This window comes from Tursiops truncatus, chromosome 13 (genome assembly GCF_011762595.2).
Source record: "Tursiops truncatus isolate mTurTru1 chromosome 13, mTurTru1.mat.Y, whole genome shotgun sequence".
In the NCBI taxonomy this organism is placed as follows: Eukaryota; Metazoa; Chordata; class Mammalia; order Artiodactyla; family Delphinidae; genus Tursiops; species Tursiops truncatus.
The window spans coordinates 12,123,067-12,143,573 of NC_047046.1; the positions used below are offsets into that span (position 1 = coordinate 12,123,067).

General features: G+C 48.2%; 1 protein-coding gene across 4 annotated transcripts in view; it reads right to left on the reverse strand.

Annotated features, from left to right (window-relative positions):
• Nucleotides 1–3,849: 3,849 nt before the first annotated feature.
• Nucleotides 3,850–20,507, reverse strand: part of RNFT2 (ring finger protein, transmembrane 2) — a 62,348-nt gene continuing 45,690 nt past the window's right edge. For 2 of the 4 annotated variants that reach the window (XM_033836931.2, XM_033836927.2), the window contains 4 exons: nucleotides 14,400–14,549; nucleotides 13,012–13,077; nucleotides 12,774–12,875; nucleotides 3,850–6,805 (listed from right to left, as the gene is read on the reverse strand). In XM_033836931.2, the coding sequence (XP_033692822.1) occupies nucleotides 6,671–6,805; nucleotides 12,774–12,875; nucleotides 13,012–13,077; nucleotides 14,400–14,549 (453 nt within the window). In that variant the 3' untranslated portion in view covers nucleotides 3,850–6,670. The remainder of the gene's footprint in view (nucleotides 6,806–12,773; nucleotides 12,876–13,011; nucleotides 13,078–14,399; nucleotides 14,550–20,507) is intronic. The other 2 variants (XM_033836929.2, XM_033836928.2) reach the window with 2 other exon arrangements.

Genomic DNA, 20,507 nt, shown 5'->3' on the forward strand with positions numbered 1-20,507 from the left:
GGGGTGGTGGTTTTTTTAAAAAAAAATATTTCCACAGTGTGCAAAGTGCTGGCACCATTCCCCCCCCTCCCTGGCTTTTCTCTGGCTGCCAAGGAGTCATTGATTTTGATTAGCTTCACTGCAGAGCGTCTGTGAAGAGAGAGAGAGAGAGAGGGAGGGAGGGAGGCTTTGAAATAAATTTTAAAAAAGACCTCATATCAGGTTTCAGCAGACAGCAGTGTGTGTGTGTGTGTGTGTGTGTGTGTGTGTGTGTGCGCGCAAAGCAGAGGGGGGCTTCTGAGATCATCGTTTAGGTAGCTTGCTGCATAATGAGGTGAGAAGCAAACAGAAGGGCCTCCTCCTTTCTGGTTGCTCTCAGAGGGTGAGGGTACGGGAGCCACAGGGATTGGAAGCTCTTGGGACCTCAACATTCCAAATTAGATCCATTCCCTTCTGGAAGGTTCTCTCCCTTACCCCAATGCCCACGAGCAAGTAAGATCTCTTTTCCCCTTTTCAGTTTTGGGTTCCATTTCATAGTCCCTTGAGCATAGCTCGATTAACGGTTTCTTTGCAGGAGCCCTGCACCTCTCTGGCTGCTGTCCATGGTCCTAGGCTGTACGTCTCCTAGAACCCAATTCCCATTTTGTTCCTCTTTCATTGGGATCCTGGAGACGTTTTTTCCACTTCTTCCAGTGATCTCATTTTTAAATTCTTTTCTATTTTGATGAGGGGGAAAAGGGTGATTTAAACAATACGGTCACAGTACAATGGAGCTGTGACTTTGGTTTCACAATTTATATGTCTGATCTCATGTACTCCTAGCTTTATTATCATGTTTCTGACAGTGACAAAATACCACTTCCCCTTGCTTGGGAAATTGAGGGAGTCCTCCTCTGATGCTACCCAAGTGTCTTTTGGGGACACTGGCTTGCCATTGTGGACTTGTTGAGTGTCCACCTGGTATTAGAAGTTGCAGTGACCAGAATACAGGTTTTGTTCTTCCGTGTGGATACCATTTCCTTTTCTGAATGTCCCCTTAAGTCCACCTGGGCCCATCACAGGGTCAGACGCTGGTTTGGGGGGGTGAGGGGGCGGGCCTAGTCCCACGGGAGCTGATGGAGGAAGTTGATATCAAAAGTGTCATTTTGAAGTATAAATCGTAAGCTTATTTTTAAAAGTTTAATTCATTCATTCAGCACCTACTTATCGAGCACCTACCATGTTCCAGGTTGTAGAATCTCCTCTGGGAAGAGACTTACGTATTGATCATGGAGGGGTAGACCTGCTTGGCACCAGATGATGCTCAAATGTCCCTTTCCATTATGGGTCACAGATTTGTCGGGTCATCACTGTGACCCCAAGCCTTGCTGGCAGATCGTTCTATAGAATTTGCATGTACTGAGCTCTACACTATCGTGAAGGCAATTCAGAAGCCGACGACCTCAACTCATCCCCAGCACGAAAAGGCTGGTTCTTGCTACTTCACACAGTAAAGCAGCACTGTGCTAAGAGCTTTACGTGTTTCCCCCTTAGCTATTCCTCACGCCCACTCTGGAAGACAGTGCTGTGATTATTCCCATTTTACAGTTGAGGAAGCTGAGGCTCAGCGAGGTTATGCAACTTGGCCAAAGTTGCACGCGAAGAGAGAAGTGGCTGAGCTGAGATGTGGACTCAGGTGTGCGTGGAGCCCACCCCCACCCTGGCCCCACTTCCCTCCAAGCCCCCCAGCTAAGCTTCCTGCTCCACCGGGTTCCTTCCTGAGCTGGTCCCACTGGCATTGCTAGTTCCAGGGCAAGCACGTGCCTGGGGCCCAGCAAGGAGCAGGGGAGCCTAACTTAGGTTGCATTCGGGGACACTCCAGCACAGCCTGGATGGTTCAGTTGGAGATTTTATGTATTTGTTCCCTGCCCTTTGTGTTCCTGACTTCTGTAAGGTCCCTGGGACAAGCATCTCATTTGCAAACGAGGCCTGTTTGACCTACTTCCTAGGACACGGGAAGTCTTTCTCATCTCCTTCCTGTCCCCTCCCCCACCCGAACCCCCGTTTCCTCCCCTCAAGGTCTTCTGCACTCTAAGCGCCCAGGAACGCCTGTGCGCGGTGGAGATGGCTGTGGGGCTGTCTGGAACCTCAGTGAGCCCTCTGACTCAGCTGGAGAGGCGATACGCTTGGGGACATTCCGTTCTGGTTTCTACCCTTGCTGGCTCGCTGTGCTCTTTTGTAAGAGGAATTTCATACCTTGGAGACGCTTTGTACATATTTGTAATGACTTTATTAAAAAAAAACAAAACAAAACTGGTTGTGTACTTCCAGCCAAAGGCCTCTGCGTTTTCATTTCCTTTTGGAAGGTTGGTCTCCAAAGACTACGGGAGGATCTGGCTACACACGCCAACCTTCCCTGGGACAGAAGGCCACACACTCATCTCCTGTCCCTGTTGTGTTCCTGGGAACACCCCAAGGGGAGGGTTGGCCTAAGCAGTACCCTTGGGTTGAGCAACACGTTGGGGGAACTGGTCTAACAGTTCAAGGTCAGTGCACAAAAGCATCGTTTATGCATGACATGACGCAGATAAGCAAGTGAGCCTGCAGGCTGATGTCTCCAACTATGGGTGAATGGGCCGCTCAGGGTGGGGTACTTTCACCTGCATTTACCTGGTCTGAGTTGTACCAAGAGACCAAGTTCTAGTTTATTCCTAAGAATGGTAGGTTGAGGACAGGTGGTTTTTCTAGATAATAGATCCTTTTTTCTTCTTTGGGGACCCACCCCTTTCCCACTCTCAGTCCATGCGACTTGGAGGGATGGACTTCATTTCCCACCCACCTCTGTTCCCACGTCCAGAGCTCAACAGCCGACCGAAGCTTGTCCAGTGCTCTGAGTCCCCAAGGCTAAAGTGATTGGTTTGGGGGCAAACTAATGAGAAGCAACCTCAAAACTCCAGCTGGAGCTTTGGGGAAGCAGGGGCTCTCTTTGCTGGGGTTGTGAAGCTGGTAGAACATAAGCTCTCTGGAGGCTCTCTTCCCACCACGTGGGATCCGACTGCCTGAAGACTAAACCACCATCTCAAAGGAAAACACTTGAGGGATGGAAAGACATGATTCTACTATCATCCCTGGAGCCCCTGAATCCAGCTGTACCTAAAGCCCATACTGTTACATGAACCAAATAAAGTCCTTCTTTTACTTAAGCTGTATTTGGCTTGGTTCACAAATAATTTCAACCAAAAAGTTCTGCTTGATGATGCTTCTGTGTCTGGCTTCATAACGTTGCCCTGAGAGGCACCAATTGTCACCTAATGCTGTTTACGTTTTAAATATCCATCGTCATCTGAGAAAACCCTTCTTGAATCAGCCCATGCACCTGGGGTCCAATCAACCTATAGTTAATGGCCACAGTGGGCTCTGTAGCTGCCACCCCAAGATCCCTTCTACCAGTTCTGGGTGCCATCCTGCACCTTTGTGTGCTTTGTGGCACCCGACACCTTCAGAGGCCTGGGCCTCCTCAGTGGAGTGCCTGAGAGGTCTCCCACCCCCCACATTGGCTCACAGCCGGGAGCACAGAAACCTCAGGGTGGGACAAACTCTGAGATGCAGCTGATGCTCCGGAACTCCCGGCAGGACCAAGCTGAGCTGGGACTTCTCTGAGAGTCGCCCTCTTGCTGGGCTTCATCCCCTCCCTCTTCTGTTTCACTCATTCCCTTACTAGTTTCTCCTGGGAGCACTTCCTTAATAAATCAAGCGCCAACTCAACGGGATCTACTTTGGGGAAAACCTGCCATCAGATGACCACCCCCTGCATGAAGTGTGTCTTCGAATTTGTCCTAAAACAGGTCCACCTGGCTTTAAGGGGCAAACGGAGACTCAAGACCGTGGATGTAACTTTCAACGACAGATCATATTTATTGGCAGAATGGAACTTAAGGGGACATTAAAAACACCGAAGGCAGCTCTGTTTGGCCCAGAGCAAAAGTACTAAAAGATTCCAGGACTCCCTTTTTACATTTTCTCTTTCCAACCCCAAGTCTTGGCAGCCTGCAAGTCTCCCAATACACACTCCCCTAAGGAAGGTAATGAACCTATTACATCCAGGTCCAGAGCTTGCTTTTTTCATCTCATATTTATTATGGTCAAGACCTTTTACGTTAGGAGGGTCATTTACAAAGACTTCGTGGAACTTGAGTCAGTGAGTCATGAAATATTAAGAACAGGATTCTGCGACCTGACAGTCGATTAATCCTGCTTCTAACAGATGAGCTGCAGAGCCGAGACAGGTAAAAGAGGGTGGCATTGTTCTTCCTTTCCAACGGTGGCTCTTGGCTGCTTCTACTAAAAGCTCGTGCTAGGGAAAACATGCTGCTTTATGTTTGGAAACCTCTGCCCTGGCCACGGTTCCTCCCTGAAGCAGAAGTTAAATCCTCCCACCCAAAAGAAAACCTCCAGACATGACTTCCCCCCCAGAGGGGAGGGAATGAATAAATAAAATCCGAAACTAAATCATCCCACCTGCCCCCGGAATGTTCCCCACATGGGACCCTCTTTAGAGTGTCAGGGACATGGCTCATTATTTGTGGAATGTTAGAGGTTTTTTTTGGTGGCATGAGTGTAATTGACAAAACCGTTGGGGTATTCACCAGTAATCTACATTGTTAGTTTCCCTGGTTCCAGTAGACAATACACTAGGCTTTGTCACCCTGGAGATGGCTCCAGGGAGGTGAAGTGACTTCTCAAAGTCGTGCAGAGTCTGGAATCAGAATTCCAGGCCTGACTCCCCACAGACCGATCTATCTGCTCTGTCACATGCTGCCACTTTAATAAGTAAGTCTTCTCCAGCTGCAATTTCTCATGCTTCTTTGATGGCATCTGCAGGCAGGGCGATCTTTCTGATAAAAACCAGTTGCAGAAGCTCCTGTTGCTTCCCTTCAGTTCTTCCTCAAGGCAGGGGGTACAGAGCAGCCGAATCTGCCTGGCCCCATTTCCCTCCACTTCCCCTTCCGAGCTGATTATCCAGGCAAGTGGGATTGTAACATCGCGGCCATTGCCATAGTAACAGAGCTTGAAAGATGCCACGCTGCCCTGGAAGGGATGTCTTGCTGGGTATCAGGAAATAGCCAGGGATGTCAGGCAAAGGAAAAGGTCCTGGCTTGACAGCACACAGGGGTGAATGCTCTGAATCTCTTGGGGACAGGATGGGCATGTGAATACTGGCTGAGAGTGCGGTGGCAGCAAGGCTCCCACCATTTCTCCTGGGGCTTCCTCGCTAACCTGCTCAGTAGCCACACAGATTGCTTTCTCTGTAATGCCGTTGGCGCTAGCCTGTTGTGCTGAGGTTGACAATGAGAGAATAGAGTTGGGAGACGGGTAGGGCACACAAGATTCCAGTGGCTTCTAAGGGATCACCTGTGCCTTCTCCTCCCAGATTTCAGGGCAGGGAGGGTCTCACGGGTGGAGAACTTGTGTTACAGAAATTAGTAGCTCTGGTATAGAGATTCCAGAAACACTGATCACTGCTGTGCTCTATACCACCACCCTGGCTTGTGGAAAAATCCATAACATGGATCACGCCTTTTGCTCTGAAGGCTACCAGGGGAGAAGGCAATGGCCACAGGAGCTGTTGACAAGCCTGAGTCTTAAGTGAGGGACAGGACAAAAGGAGGAGGAGAGAAATAAAGATGGGAGTGGACACCCCATGACATCTGCATCTGCACCAGAAATGGCCTTTCGTGATAGCCAATCACGATTGAGCATCCCCGCCACAGTCCAGCTAAACAGCAGTTTTAAGGACCAAGTCTTTCCATGGACCCAACCACGACTAGATTTCAGGAGCTAGTGTTCACTATTAGCATTCTCAGTGCAGTCCAAATCGAACGTGCTATGCACCTGAGCCACTGACGGGCGTCAGAATCACCTCTTGTGCTTTTAAAGAAACATGTCTGGGAGGCCCCACACCTGAAGTGTCTGAGCAGTGGGTCAGCATGTGGTTAAGAGTCAGGCTCTGAAGCCAGACAGGCCCGGGCTGGAAACTTGGTCCATCATTGCTCACTGGGTGACCCTGGGAAAGTTTCCACATGGAGCCCTATGCCTCAGTTTTCTCATCTGTGAAACAAAGGAAACAACAGTACCTCCGCCATAGGGCTCTTGTGAGGATTACAGGGGGTCGTCCGGGCAGGAGGCTCAATGCTGTGCCCAGCTCACACTAAGTGTCTGGTACACGTAGTTACTGTAGGTATAAGGTGGGGCTCAGCATTTGTATTTGGAAAATACTTCACAGTGATTCTCATCTGCGGACTTGGGCCATTTAGGGGGAGACAGCATCTCCAGGCCTCTCTCTAGTTTGCAGCATCAGGTATTAGGTCACCACGAGTTAAAATAATCAACAGGTGGGACTTGGTCCATTACCAGTTCCTTGACTTGGAGGGAAGTGGGAGACCTACATAGGTGGAGACCGAGTCTGAGTGAGAAGGCGTCCCCATGTGTAGGGGTAGGATGCACACACCATGATCAGAGCAAGAGAAGAAGGTGAAGGTGGGGAAGGGGACAGGGGCCTGGCTTTAGAGGAAGAGATGGAGAGAGGCAGGAAGGAGGACAGTCAGTGCTTGAGGACTTTTTCCCAGGAAGCCCCCGGCGTTGGACCCAACACCGCTGACCCTCCGTCATCTCGCTGGTGTGCCTGGGAGCACCGATGCTGCAGTCTTCAGCCCTAGTACACCTGGAAGTGTGCCGAAGTGGCCCCGTCCTTCCAGCAGCGCAGGGTATCCACGGCAACCGAGCGGCAGAGCGGGCAGGTGCGCTCACGGTCCAGCCAGAGGCAGAGGCACTCCTCACAGAACACGTGCTGCGGGGACAGCAATCAGGACCATTGGGGTCACTTTCCCAAGCATCCACCCTGTGCCCGTCTCGGTCCTAGGAGCTGGAAGCCAGTAGCGAGCAAAACAGACAATTCCTGCCCTCACGGAACTTGTATTCTAGCTGGGGAGACAAATAGCAAGAGGAATCTCTAAGAGGCAGAGTTTGCCAGTGGTAAGTGCTCAGATGGAAAAGCAGGGAAGGGGGGATAAGAGGGCTTGGGAGGCCTGTGATGGTGAATGGGGTGGCCTGGAAGGATGTTCCTGAGATACTGATATTTAGGGAAAACTTGAAGGAGGGTGAGGAGTGAGCCCTGGTGATATCTGGGGAAAGAGTGCTCCAGGCAGAGGGAATAGCACGTGCAAAGGCCCCGAGGCAGGAGTGTGCCTGGTGTGCCCGAGGAACGGCAAGGAGAGTGGGGCTGAGCCTGGGGGTAGAGGGCGGGATGAGGTCAGAGAGTTGTGTAGGGCCTTGGGCGGGCTTTGGCTTTTATTCTGAGAGAAGCAGGGAGCCATGGCAGGGTTTTGAGTAGAGGGCTGACTTGATATGATTTGTATTTTGAAAAGATCCCTTTGGCAGCTGGGTTGAGAACAGACCACAGGGGTCAAGAGAAACATGGGGAGGCTGGAAACATTAACGGGTTCCACTACCCTCTGGCTACATAACTTGGACAGGTGATTTAATCTCCCTGTGCCTCTTTTTCCTCACCTGTAAAATGGGGATACTACTACTGCCCTCACAGGAAGATTAACTAACATTAAAGTACTTTCACACGATAATCAAATGCACTATATGATTCTTGATTGGATCCTGGGTGTGGGGAAAAACCCTAGCTATGAAGGATGTTGAAGACGATTAGAGAAATTTGAATATTAGTATTTTACATCAATTAAAAATTTGATACTGTGATAGTAGAATTGTGGCTATGGGAGAGAATGTCCTTGTTCTTGGGAAATGTCTGCTGAAATATTTAGGGATGATAGAATCAAAATGTCAGCCACTTATTCTCAACAGGTTTAGGGGGAAAAATCTATACTAAGAAAAGGCAATGTGGTAAAACGTTCACGATTAGTGAATCTAGATAAAGGATAAAACGTTGTTCATTCTACTATCCTTCAACTTTTCTGTAGGTTTGAGATTTTTTAAAATAAAATTGATAATATAAAAATCCAAAAATATGTTTTTTAAAAAAAGGCACTTAGACCAATGAATGCCTGGCAAATAATAAGTTTTCTGTAAGTGTTGGCTTGGCTACTATACAGTAATAGTTATTATTACATTATATCTGTTTATTGTTTATTATCTGTCTCTCCATGGCAGACTGTAAGCTTCTTATAAACCCATTCTGGCACAGTATGCAGTAGGTGCCTAATTGTAGAAAGTGTTCTAAAGAAGTGCTCCATGATGCTACAGGAGTATGTTACAGGGGGACTAGTCTGATCTAGGGGGTAGTCGAGGAAGGCTTCTTGGAGGTGGTGACACTTGTGTTGAAGCCTGAAGGATGTCTGGGAGTTACCTAGGTGATGAGAGGGGGTGGGGGCTACAGCATTCCAGGCTGAAGGGAACAGATGTGCAAAGCTCCCAAGGATGGCCAATGTGGCTACAGTGAGGTGGGTGTAGGGGAGTGTGGGAGAGGAGGTGAGCAGGGCACAGAGTCTGGATGTCCATGCCCAAATTCTCACCATGGGCTGAAGGGCAGGACCCAGGGGTCAGCAGACCCAGCGGGCCCCAGGAGGGCAGTGACTGCTGCTGTTGTCTTCCCGCTGCCCAGCCCTGAGCCTGCACAGAGCAGGGGTTCTGACAATGCCTTTCCAGGCAGGTTAGGTGGGAGATTCTTGAGATTCTAGGAGGATGAAGACCTGGTCCCTGGCCTCCAGGAGCTCACAGTTCCCTTCTCAGATAATCAGGCAGGACCAAATCTGGTGCCAAATTAAGAGATTCAAAGAACACAGGACCGCCCAGGGGCTGGGCTGGAGGAGTTCATGACCCAGGACTGCCTCTAGCATTTGGAGAAAGGAATAAGACCCTACAGAGGGAAGGGGAGGAGGGGTCCTTCCAAGCTGGGTGGGTTTGTGGTCAGTGGAGAATGCAGGTGGTGCTGGACTGTTAACAGCTCCCTGGCTGTGTCTCCTGGAGCACGGAGTTGGGAGAGGTGTCCCTAGGGTGGGACAGGCTACCCCACCCTGATCCCAAGTTCTATCCAGACTCCCCACGTCTTGCTCAAAGATTAAGAGCAGGCTCGCTGAGCCTGTCTCCTTCTCTGTAAAACAGGGCTACTATTTCCCCCACACGGTATCTGTAAGGACGCAAACAGGTAAAGCCCATCACAAAGCATCAAGTGTGAGGCACGTGTAAGGAACAAATCAACGGGGGTCGTTATAGTCTTGCCCTCTTTCCTTTGCATCACCAGCCCTCTGAAACCAAACTCCTGGTAGTGACCAAGAACCGGAGGGCAGTTTGTTCTTGAACATACTCTGACCCTTCTCTTTGGCAAGGAGGGCTTTAAATACGGCAGATTTCTGACTTCGTGTTCAAAATGCCCTTTCCCTGACCCCCCCGTAGGCTGGCAGGAGGCATGCCATAAATATCGTGGAGTGACCGATCAGGCGAGTGTGCTCCGTCTGAGCGGAGAGTTCTAACCTCTGGACATGCTCCGTGTCTGCCTGACTAGCTCCAACTGACAATCTGCTTCTCAGGCCCCAGCTCTGGGAGGCGGTGGTAGGTGGTGGGTGTGAGTGACCCACTGAGCTTAATTTGATGGCCCTTTGAAGGCGAGATAGGACGTTCCTTTAGCCCAGTGGGCTCTTCATCTATCCATGCATGCCTCTGCCCTTCTACTCATCAATCCAACTATCCATTCATCCACCCATCCATTCCCCCATCTACCCATCTATTCACCCACCCATCTGTCAAGCCATTTGCCCATCCACCCAGTCACCCACACATTTATCTTTATCCACCCACCTTTGCACTCACCCACACTCCCCTCCACTTGGCTACCATCCATCTCCATCCCAACCACCCATCCATCTCCTCTATCCCATCCATCCAACCATCCATCCACCCATCCATCCATCCATCCATCCATCCAATGTTCACTGAGTCAGTACTGTGATTCCACTACTAAGAAAGACAGACATGGTCACCACTCTCAAGTGGCTTATAATTTGGCAAAGAGGAGACAGACCTTACACAACCAGTTGCCCAATTAATCATCTAGCTGACAACTGAGATAAGTGCTATGAAGGAAAAACACAGGATCTGCAAGGACATGTAGCTGGGGGCACTGACGAGACCGGGGAAACAGAATCAGAGAAGCCTTTATTGAGGATGTAAAGGCTCATTACTGACTCATTCATTCATTTGTTCATTCGTTCAGGGCATTTAGGAATTAACAAGGTCCTTTCACCTGTGGAAGTGCCCTTCTAAGCCCGGCTCACAGCAGCAGAGGAAGACTGAGACGTGTGCTAGGCCTGGCCACGTATGTGGGCTTCAACCACCACTGGATGTGGCCCCTGCCCCTGGATCTGGGGTGACGATGTCTTGTCCAACCCCACCCACTAATTCTAATCCAGCTGTGGGAAGACGTAGTGGTACCGGGAGAAGAACGGGAGAGAGGCAAACAGACTAAGGCTTGGAGAGACTGCCAGCAAGGAAGAAGAAAAGCTTTCACCTTGACATCCTGTTCAAAGAATTGCTGCTACCAAAAAGGAAATACAGATGCTCTGAAGCATATGAGAAGATGCTCGTCTGCTCTCATAATTAGGCAAATGCAAATGAAAACTGCACCAAGATAGTGTTTGTCACCTGTCAGATTGGCGACGCTCAAAAAAGCCTTCATAACACGGTATGTTGGTGAGGGAGGAGAGCCAAGAGGGTGCGTCATGCTCCACACTGGGGTTGCAAACGGATACACTCTTTATGGAGGGCGATTTAGCAACATCTGTCAGAACTGCATACCCTCTGACCCAGTAATTCCACCACTAGGAATCTATCCTACTAAGAGCTTGCACACATGTGAAATGGTATACGTGCCAATGAGAGCTAATATTTGTGGAACCCTGACCACGCACCAGGCATGGTTCTAAATGCTTCACCTGAATTAACTCATTTCATCAACACGATGAGTCCAGGTAGGTGCTATAGATCTCCCTATTCCTGATCTCTCATAACAGCCATACTTGTCATAACAAAAGATTATGAACTGCTAAATGCCCATCAATAGGAGAATGGTTAAGCAAATTATGGTCTATCCATAAAATAGGATGTTACACAAATAAGGAACAATCTCTTCAGGCAGAGTTTCAAGTCAAAAAGAAAAGATGCAGAATGCAGCTTGGGTAGCATGTGCCACAACTTATGTCTTTTTGGAAAAGATATGTTTGTGTATATGTGTGTGTCTATATATTTAAATTCTGCAAAGCATCTCTGGGAAGATATAAAGGAAACTTTCCCAGTTGCCCATGTGGGTATTTAGGGGCCTAGGGAGCTGGGGATAAGGGTAGGAACCCTGTCACCACTTCCCTTTTTGTATCTTTGAAATATTTTTTTAATGAACTTTTTATTTTGGAATAATTTTAGACTTACAGAAAAGTTGCAAAGGTAGTACAGACAATTCTTGTATGACCCCTCACCCAGTGTCAGTATCCCCTAGTATTATCCTCTTGCATCACCGTGGTACATTTGTCAAAGCTAAGAAATCCACATAGATGCATGACCATGGACTAAACTCCAGACTTTCTTCAGATTTCATGAGGCTAGTTTTTCTCTCCTGTTCTCTCTGTTACAGGTCCCACACTGCATTTAGTCATCATGACTTCTTCATCTCCTTTTTGAATTTTTGAGTCAAACAAATTTACTCTCAATTTAAAAATAAGTACAGTTAAACATTAAAAACGAACCTCCTAAACACCCCCAAACAGCAAAACCAAAAAAATTCTGCTGATGCCGAAAGAGGACCCCACCTCCTGTCCTCCTACCCCTGGAAGGTGCGGGGGAGCCCTATGCTCTCCCATTCCTTCTAGTCTGCAGGCTACGCCTCCCCCGAAGTCTTCTCAGCCTCCAACTCGTCGCTCTCTGGCCTGGTCCCCTGGGACACTGCATGACTCTCTCTTACACAGCACTTATCACTGCCTGCCTTGTTTCATAGTTATTTATGTATGCGTCTGTTTCCCCAAGGAGACCGTGTGTTCTAGAGAAGGGGACAGGGTCTATGTGCCCTCTGCCTGCCTCCCCTCCCCGGTATCTGATAGGATGCTTTGACTCATACACATTTGCTGAATTGACATCTTAGCCCCTTATGTGGGGAGGAGGGGGAGGGGGAGAGCAGGGAGGAGGCAAAGGGATACATTTAGGCAGTTAAAGGTAACTGACCAGTACTGACTACTATGGGTTGGTGACCCACAACTAATAATGAAAACAAACGGTAATAATAATTATAATGATACTAATAACTGTAATAATCGTAAGTTTTAGGGCTGAATAATTAAAATTTAGCTCTTTCCAGAGATGATCTCATTTAATCATAATAATAACTCTATAAAGTAGGCATTATTATGATACCCATTTTATAAATGAAAACGACCAAGGCTCAGGGAGATGGACTGAGCCACTCGGGGTCCACACTGCTGCTGAGATTCAAACTCAGGCTATTCTGACGCTATACCCTACTGAAATGTTCATTTTCTACGTTTTACCACTGAAATCAAAGCTCAGAGAGGTGAAGTAAACCTGCCCAAGGGCAGCCAGCTAGTAAAAAGCAGAACTGAGATTTGACCTTGGGTCTGAGGGACTCCAGGCTTGACTACACTGTTCCCAAAGACCCATCCCAGAGCCCCAAGGTTTGGTCATTTGGTTTTGGTCAAGCGTCCCATGCAGGCACTTGGGACTTCTGCATGGGGCAGGGCCCTGCGGTCCCCCAACCTCCGTCTCCAACAGCCCCGCCCAGCCCTGCTCACCTGGCACATAAGGATCAGAGGCTCTCGGAACTCAGCCTGGCAGATAGCACAGATATCACCAGCTTCTGTGCACTGCTGCCCAGTGGCCCGGACTCCATAATTCTGTTTGATGGAAGGGAGAGAGACACAGACACAGCTGTGGTCCCTCGCTGGAGAGACACCCTCAGAAGCACAGCAAGGTCTGTTTCCGGCTCCTGGCTCCTGTGACCTCGGTCAGGACCATTGGAAGCCAACTCACCTGAGAGGTGCAGAGAAGCTTCAGGGCTTTCCTAACTCCACCCACGCGGCCACAAATGTCGAAAGACTGAAAGGAGAGCGAGGTGATGGCTGAAAAGTATCCAAGGATTGTTCGGGATCTCTCTCACCATTCCTGAACAACCACCATGGACCCTCCTCATCTGTGACTCCAGACATTTTCAGGGCACATCCTCCCATCTGAAACTCCTCATTCCCATCAGTTTTGCTTGGCTTTTGTCTTGCTGCCTTCCATCAGCAGTCTCCCCTGCCAGTGGGGCCAGGATAGCGAATATATGGCATGCCTACTGTCTTTTCCCCCTCCCAAGCCCCAGGCAGGCATTGCTAATTGATCACAGCACTCTTCTTCTGAGTCAGGGCATAATCGTTCTTCTCTGTCCAGCACTCCAGTCAGCCACTGCCAGCAGATCAGAATCAGTAGAGGCAAAATAAGCCCCAGTGGTTGACAGTGCATGGGTTGCCCGGCTAGTCCTGCTTGGAGGAAGGAAAGGGAACACATGCATTCCTCCAGAATTCTCTAAAGCCTTAAATAGATAAGGGAAAAGAAAGAGGAGGATGTGTGTGTTGTTAGGGAGGAAAACCTGATTTGTACTAATGATGAAAAGAGAAGCACTGCATACTGATTTGCAGAGCTGAGGGTATGCAATTTAAGAGGAACAGAGAACAAATTCTGTAGCAGTGTTGCCGGTGGGTTGAGAGCTCCAGACTTGGACGCTTGTTCTGTGATCACTAGCTGAGTGATGCTGGGCAAGTGACTTCTCTCTGAGCCTCAGTACCCTCGCCCATAATCTAGGAGTGATAATGGTATGTATTTTGAAGGGTTGCTGTGAAGAGGACGACATGAAATGATGGCATATGGTGAGGTTTATGGGCAAGAAATTAGGATGGCTGTAACCATAAAAAGGAGTGAAGTACTGATATATGCTGTGACGTGGAGGAACCTCGGAAATGACGCCAAGTGAAAGAAGCCAGACACCAAAGGTTACATAGTGAATGATTCCATTTATATGAAATGCCCAGAACAGGTAAATCCATAGGGTCTTCAGAAAGAAGACTAGTGGTGGCCAGGCATGGGCGGAGGAATGAGGAGTGACTGCTTCACGGGTACAGGGTTTCTCTTTGGGGTGATGAACGTGTCTTGGAACTAGACAGAGGAGGCAGTGGCACGACACTGAGAATCTGCTAAATGCCACTGAATTGTTCACTGTAAAATGGTTAGTGGTTAATTTTGCGTTGTGTGAATTTAATTTTTCAATGAAACAAAGAGATGAGGGTGTTATTCCAGGCTCCCCACTTGCCCTCGCTGCCAGGCCCAGCTAGTGAATGGGTCTTCCTCAGGCCAGCCCTCCAGCCTCCCCCAGGCCACCTCACCTTGCAGAGGCTGTAGAGAACGATCAGGACCCCTCCGAGGAAGTAGCTGTTGGAGGCATCGTCACCCATGATGTATTTATACCACAGCTGGATGGGAACGAGTGATCGGAACAGCTGGCTCAACTCCTCGATGACCAGATAGAACTTTCCCTGCAACCACACAGAAAGCATCAATTATGATTAGCAGTAAAGACCCAAAGGACCCAGCTGGGGGGCCCCCCAGCCCAGGGAGTAATGACATTCCAGGTCACAGGCAGCCCATTAATCAGCTTTGTAAAGCACTCAGGCCTGCTTCTAATGGGCCTGCAATGTGGCCGGGGAGACACGGCCCCTGCCCGCTGCCCTCGCCCGCTGCCCACCAGCCCAGTAGATCAACACTCTGGGGATCGCGTCTCAGGGAGGGAGAAACTGGACACCTTTGGCCGAGGGTTGGAGTGTGGGTCACTCCCTGGTGCCTGCTGTGGCTTTGGGGGCTCAAAGCCAATCATGGGGGCACAGTCCTTGGCCCTGCACTCGGATCACTGTCATCTCTAGGGGGCTGACCCAGGCATCGAGGGCGACTGCCCTCAGCGGCGTGGGCAGGGTGGACCACAGGATGCAGGAAGGACAGGCAGAGAAGAGGAGAGGGGGGAAGACGTGTTCTCGTTCCCAGCTGCCCCACCTACTGTCTCCAAGGAGGCGGGATCATATCTGGTGAAAGAACATGGACTTGGGTTCTCAGACCTGGGGGACTCAGAACCTTATCCTGCTGCACGTTCGTGAGCCTCACTGTGCTCATCTACAGAATGGGAATCACAGCTGCTACCTTCTAGGGTGGCTCTGAAGGTTAAAGGGAATAAACAGGAAAAGCATCTAGCGTTCTCTTTCTCTTCCTCTTTTGGCTTTTATTCAAGTCCCTCAAGCTTTCTGGGGCCTGTGCTATAAAATGGACAAGAAAATAACCCACCCTGTCGTGTCTAATAAAGTTAAACAGACACCTGCTTAGGACTCAGTAATTCCACTCCCAGGTGTGCACCTGAGAGAAAAGAAAACATATGTCCATCTGCAGGCGAACGTTCACAGCAGCTTTATTCATAATATCTTCAAACTGGAAACAGCCCAAATGTCCATCAATGGAAGAATGGATAAACAAATTGTGGTATATTTATATAATAGGACATTACTCAGCAATAAAAAGGGAACAAATGTTTGCAATACACAGCAACATGAATGAATCTCAAACATTCTCTCCTGTCAAAGGAGACAGATACAAAAGAGTACATAATGGGTAATTCTGATTAATATGAAGGTCTAGAATAGGTAACATAAAACTGCACTGAAGACTTCCCTGGTGGTGCAGTGGTTAAGAATCTGCCTGCTAATGCAGGGGACACGGGTTCGAGCCCTGGCCCGGGACGGTCCCACATGCCATGGAGCAACTAAGCTGTGTGCCACAACTACTGAGCCTGCGCTCTAGAGCCCACGAGCCACAACTACTGGGCCTGCGTGCCACAACTACTGAAGCCCGTGCGCCTAGAGCCCGTGCTCCACAACAAGAGAAGCCACAGCAATGAGAAACCTGCGCACCGCAACGAAGAGTAGCCCCCGCTCGCCCCAACTAGAGAAAGCCCGCGTGCAGCAACGAAGATCTAACGCAACCAAAAATAAAAAATAAAGTTAAAAAAAATAAACTGCACTGATGGAAATAAGATCAGTGGTTGCCTGGGGTGAGCTGGGGGAGGAATGACTGCAAGGGGGCGTCAAGGAATTTTGGGGGATGAAAGAAACTGTAGATTGTATATGTAAATTTTGTATTTTATATAGTGATGGGGGTGGTGGTTACACGTAGGTATACATTTGCCAAAACTCACTGAAACGTGTGCTTCAAATCTATGCATTTTCTTGTACAGATATACGATGTTATACACCTCAATAAAGTTGATTGAAACAAATAAACAAACATAGAAACAAACAGTACCGCCCCAAGCATACACAGCCTTAAAGATGTGAATAATCTTGGCTCCGGCAATTCTACTTCTAGGAATTCATCCTAACAATCAGGGATATGTGCTAATAGATATGCCAGTAGGAATGGCCACTGCAGCATTCTTTGAAACAGTACAAACAAAAACACGTAACAACTAAATGTGCAAAAAGAGGGTCTGGTTATGGTAGGGATCGATAATGCAAAGCCATACAGCCAATCAAATATCATCCTGAAAAGGAGTGACTTTGCAGTGAAGAGATCCACTACATACTGCCTTAACCAAGTGATCAAGGTTAACATCCCCAGTAATAAGTCATATTGAAGCCTAAACCCCTGATAAGATGCCCTGAGAAAAATACAGCATCATCCTGTGTATTCTGGTCAAAAACTTACAAGCTCAATTGAATCATAAAAAACGAGACAAAGCCAAACTAAGGAACATTCTACAAAATAACTGCCCAGCATTCTTCAAAAGTGTGAAGGTCATGAAAGACAAAGAAAAGACCAAGGAATTGTTACATTAGAGAGGACTAAGGAGACATGACAAATAAATGCAATGTGGGATCTTAGATTCGATCCTAGACCAGGAAAAAGACATTTGTGGAACAACTGGCAAAATGTGATAAGGTCTGTAGTTTAGTTAATAATAACGGTACCAATGTGAATTTCCTGGCTTTGCTAATTGCACTATGGTTATATTAGATGTTAATATTAGGGGAAGCTGGGTGATGGATATATGGGAACTCTCTGTATTATTTTTGCAACTTTTCTCTAAGTCTAAAATTATTTCAAAAGAAAAAGTTAGAAAAGAAATCATCCTGGTGAAGGACATCTATTAATTCAGGGAAGTGCTCATATTATAGTTCCAAGTGGAAAAGATACAGAATGCAGAGACTACTCGTTTTCGTTGTGGTTTTCTGCCTTTTCCTTTTTTTTTTTTTTTTTTTTGTGCTGAGCATAGTGCTTAAACTAGAGGGAGAAAAAAGTTATAAAAATGCATTGTGGGGCTTCCCTGGTGGCGCAGTGATTGGGAGTCTGCCTGCCAATGCAGGGGATGCGGGTTCGAGCCCGCAAGCCACAACTACTGAGCCCACGTGCCACAGCTACTGAGGCCTGCGTGCCTGGAGCCCGTGCTCTGCAGCAGGAGAGGCCGCCGCAATGAGCAGCCTGCGCACCGCAGTGAAGAGTAGCCCCCACTCGCCGCAACTGGAGAGAGCCCACGTGCAGCAACGAAGACCAAACGCAGCCAAAAAAAAAAACCCAAATAAATAAATTTATAAATCAAAAAAAAGTGTTGTGTATCCATCAAATGGATGATGTACAGAATGTGGACAGAGACTTTATATCTACCCCATTATATTCTGTCTTGATGGGCTGAGCACAGGTCGCTTGGAAGAGGACTCATTGAGGCAGATGTATCCACATCTTCTAAGGACCAAGGAAAGGCATCCAGTCATCCACTCACCCCAGTAGCTGACCTTGCAGAACTGGAATGTCACCCGAGACCTGCTGAATCAGAATCTGCACTTTAACAAGGTTCCCAGGTGATGTGTGTGCACGTTCAAGTTTGAGGAGCACGATTTCAATGGATAAGTGGAACAAGGGCAGTGAAGTAATATGGGCAGGATGAGGAAAGAAAGGTATTCCAGCAGCCCAGAGGTGATGGAAAGGATGGTCAATCTTTGGCCATCTTGCTGGGCAGCCTCCTGCTTTGTCCTCCTGGCCTCATGGTGGTTGAGGCCATGACCACCTCATGAAAGGTCCTATGTCCCTGTGTCTCTTGAAACCCCTGCATGCTGGCATCTGGTTGACTCTGGAGACAGACCCTGCTGTCCCCTCTCAGGCTAATCTTGCACAACCAGCCTGGCTTGGTGGTTAAGAGTGTAGCTCGGGAACCAGACAGGCTGGTGTCAGATCCTGTTGCCAACCACCTTGCTATTACTGATCCTTGGTCACTGTCTTTGGATCCCCCAGTTCTCAGGCTCCACTAGCTGCAGGCTGGTCTCCTGGTCCAGACCCCGAACTTCCCACTCACCTAACACGTGGGTCTGGAACAGAGGTCAGCAATCTTCTGCAAAGGGCCAGATAGTGAATACTTTGGCTTTGAGGTCATACAGCCTCTGTCACCACCATTCCCCTCAGCTATCGACAGTAGGGAAACATATAGGCATGGCTGTGTTCCAATAAAACTTTACTTACAAACACAGATGCTGCGAGGCATATTTGATCTGCAGCTTGCGGTTTAACAACCCCTGGTCTATAACATCAGAACCTAGATAAGTCAGGTCATAATGGGGACTCCAATACATCCCCAGAATTTCAGAGAAGGCTCAGGGACCAGCTTCTTGGCCCTTCTTTCAGGTGCTCTGCTATGTAGACCAAGCTCTTCCTCTGTAGATGGACTAGTAGTCCCCTACTCTTTGCCGAGCTAACACCTGTTCATCTTCTGGGTCTCAGCTAACTGTCACCTCCTATAAGAAGTCTTCCCCAACTCCTTAATTAAATTAAGGGCTCCTGTTACACCCTTTAAATCACCTTAGAGCACTTCTCACAATATTAAAAAAAGTACTTCAGTATCTCTCTCTCCCACTGGACTGTAAGCCCCATTAGCATGAAGATAATTTGGTTCCTGGTCATATTCCCAGCACGCAGCACACAGCAGGTGCTTATTTAAGAGCTAGAGACCTCAGAAGCCTAAGATTTTCCACCCTTATTACTCGGGTCAACATCTAGAGTTTGCTGATGGAGAAGGAGAGTTGGAACATGGAAGAGAGTACTTCTCTTCATAGGCAAGCCCTGATGTCACAGAAAATAAAATAAAGGGAGAGAGGTCTAAAGGCAGCAATTAGCTGCTGGGGGGCCGGCCGCTTGGAGAGGAGGTAAAACCACCGGGGAAAACCGGGCATATCCCAGTGAAACCATCTCTCTCTAATTAAGCAGTTTTATAATTCCAGGTTGCTTAAGCAGGTTATTTCTGACGACCACCGAACGGAACATGTGGTTTCTCCGGGGTGTCAGACAACAAGGAAAGCGATCAGATTATGACCGGTCTGCCCTCCCTGCCACGCGTAAAAGGGGAACAGTAGCAACTGCTACAGAACATAGGCACAGAGAGCTCGCTGCTGGGATTCTGATAAAGGGGGTTGGGAGCAGTCAAGGAGGGGAAGGCAGGTTCTGTTCTGACTTTTACTGTGAGGATGGGGGAGGGACCAAAAGTGAAGTGGGAAGCAAGGAAACGACAAGAGGGCTGACTGGAAGGGAGTGGGAAATGATGGCGAGCAGGATGCTGAAAGCCGAAGAAAGGAACAGGTTAGGAGACTTTCGAAGAACGCACCTACCTGGGAAAGGTGATGTGAAGGATCATGGGGATGAAGAGGAAGGGGAGGGAGACATAATCAGAGCTGTTAGCAGCGTAAATGTACAAAGGTATAAAGAATGGATAAACAGGGATAAAAGTTTTTTTCTGCATCAAAATTAATGATGAATATTTATACGGCTTTACCTGTTTATAAATCTCTTTCACACACATTTTCTCACCTACAGAAGTAGGACAGCACAGCAGTTAAGGGCATGGGAATTGGGCCTCCAAAGTCAAATCCGCTACCTACTAAATTGGTTGATTTTGGACAACAATTTAACTTCTCAGAGCCTCAGTTTCCTCATCTGTAAATGGGGCTGAAAACACATACACACAGACACACACAAACAGAGACACACACACACACACACACACACACACAGTGGTGTGCTGGCAAATCAGTTCTCCAGAAAACAACCAAAAAAAAAATGGCCCTGATAGGTGTGCTTCCAATTTCTGTGGTCTAAGTACTCCCACAGGGCCAATTTCAAGCTTCCTAGGGTTTTAACGACTGCTTGCAAATTTCCTGAAAATGTAACCATTGGCTTTCACAAGCCCATGCAAACTTGCTCCAACAGGCCAAGGTGATTGTGAGGATTGAGTGAGCAAATGCACCTAAAACATAGGTACCCAGGAAGGGCCCAGTGCATGATAAGAGCTAGTAAAGAACCTCATGATGATCTGGGGATGTGGGCATTATTACTGTCACTCACGTTCTTTTAGAGACAGGACACCTCAGGTTCAAAAGAACTAAGGAATGAACGAGAATGAGGCAGAGGTGCTA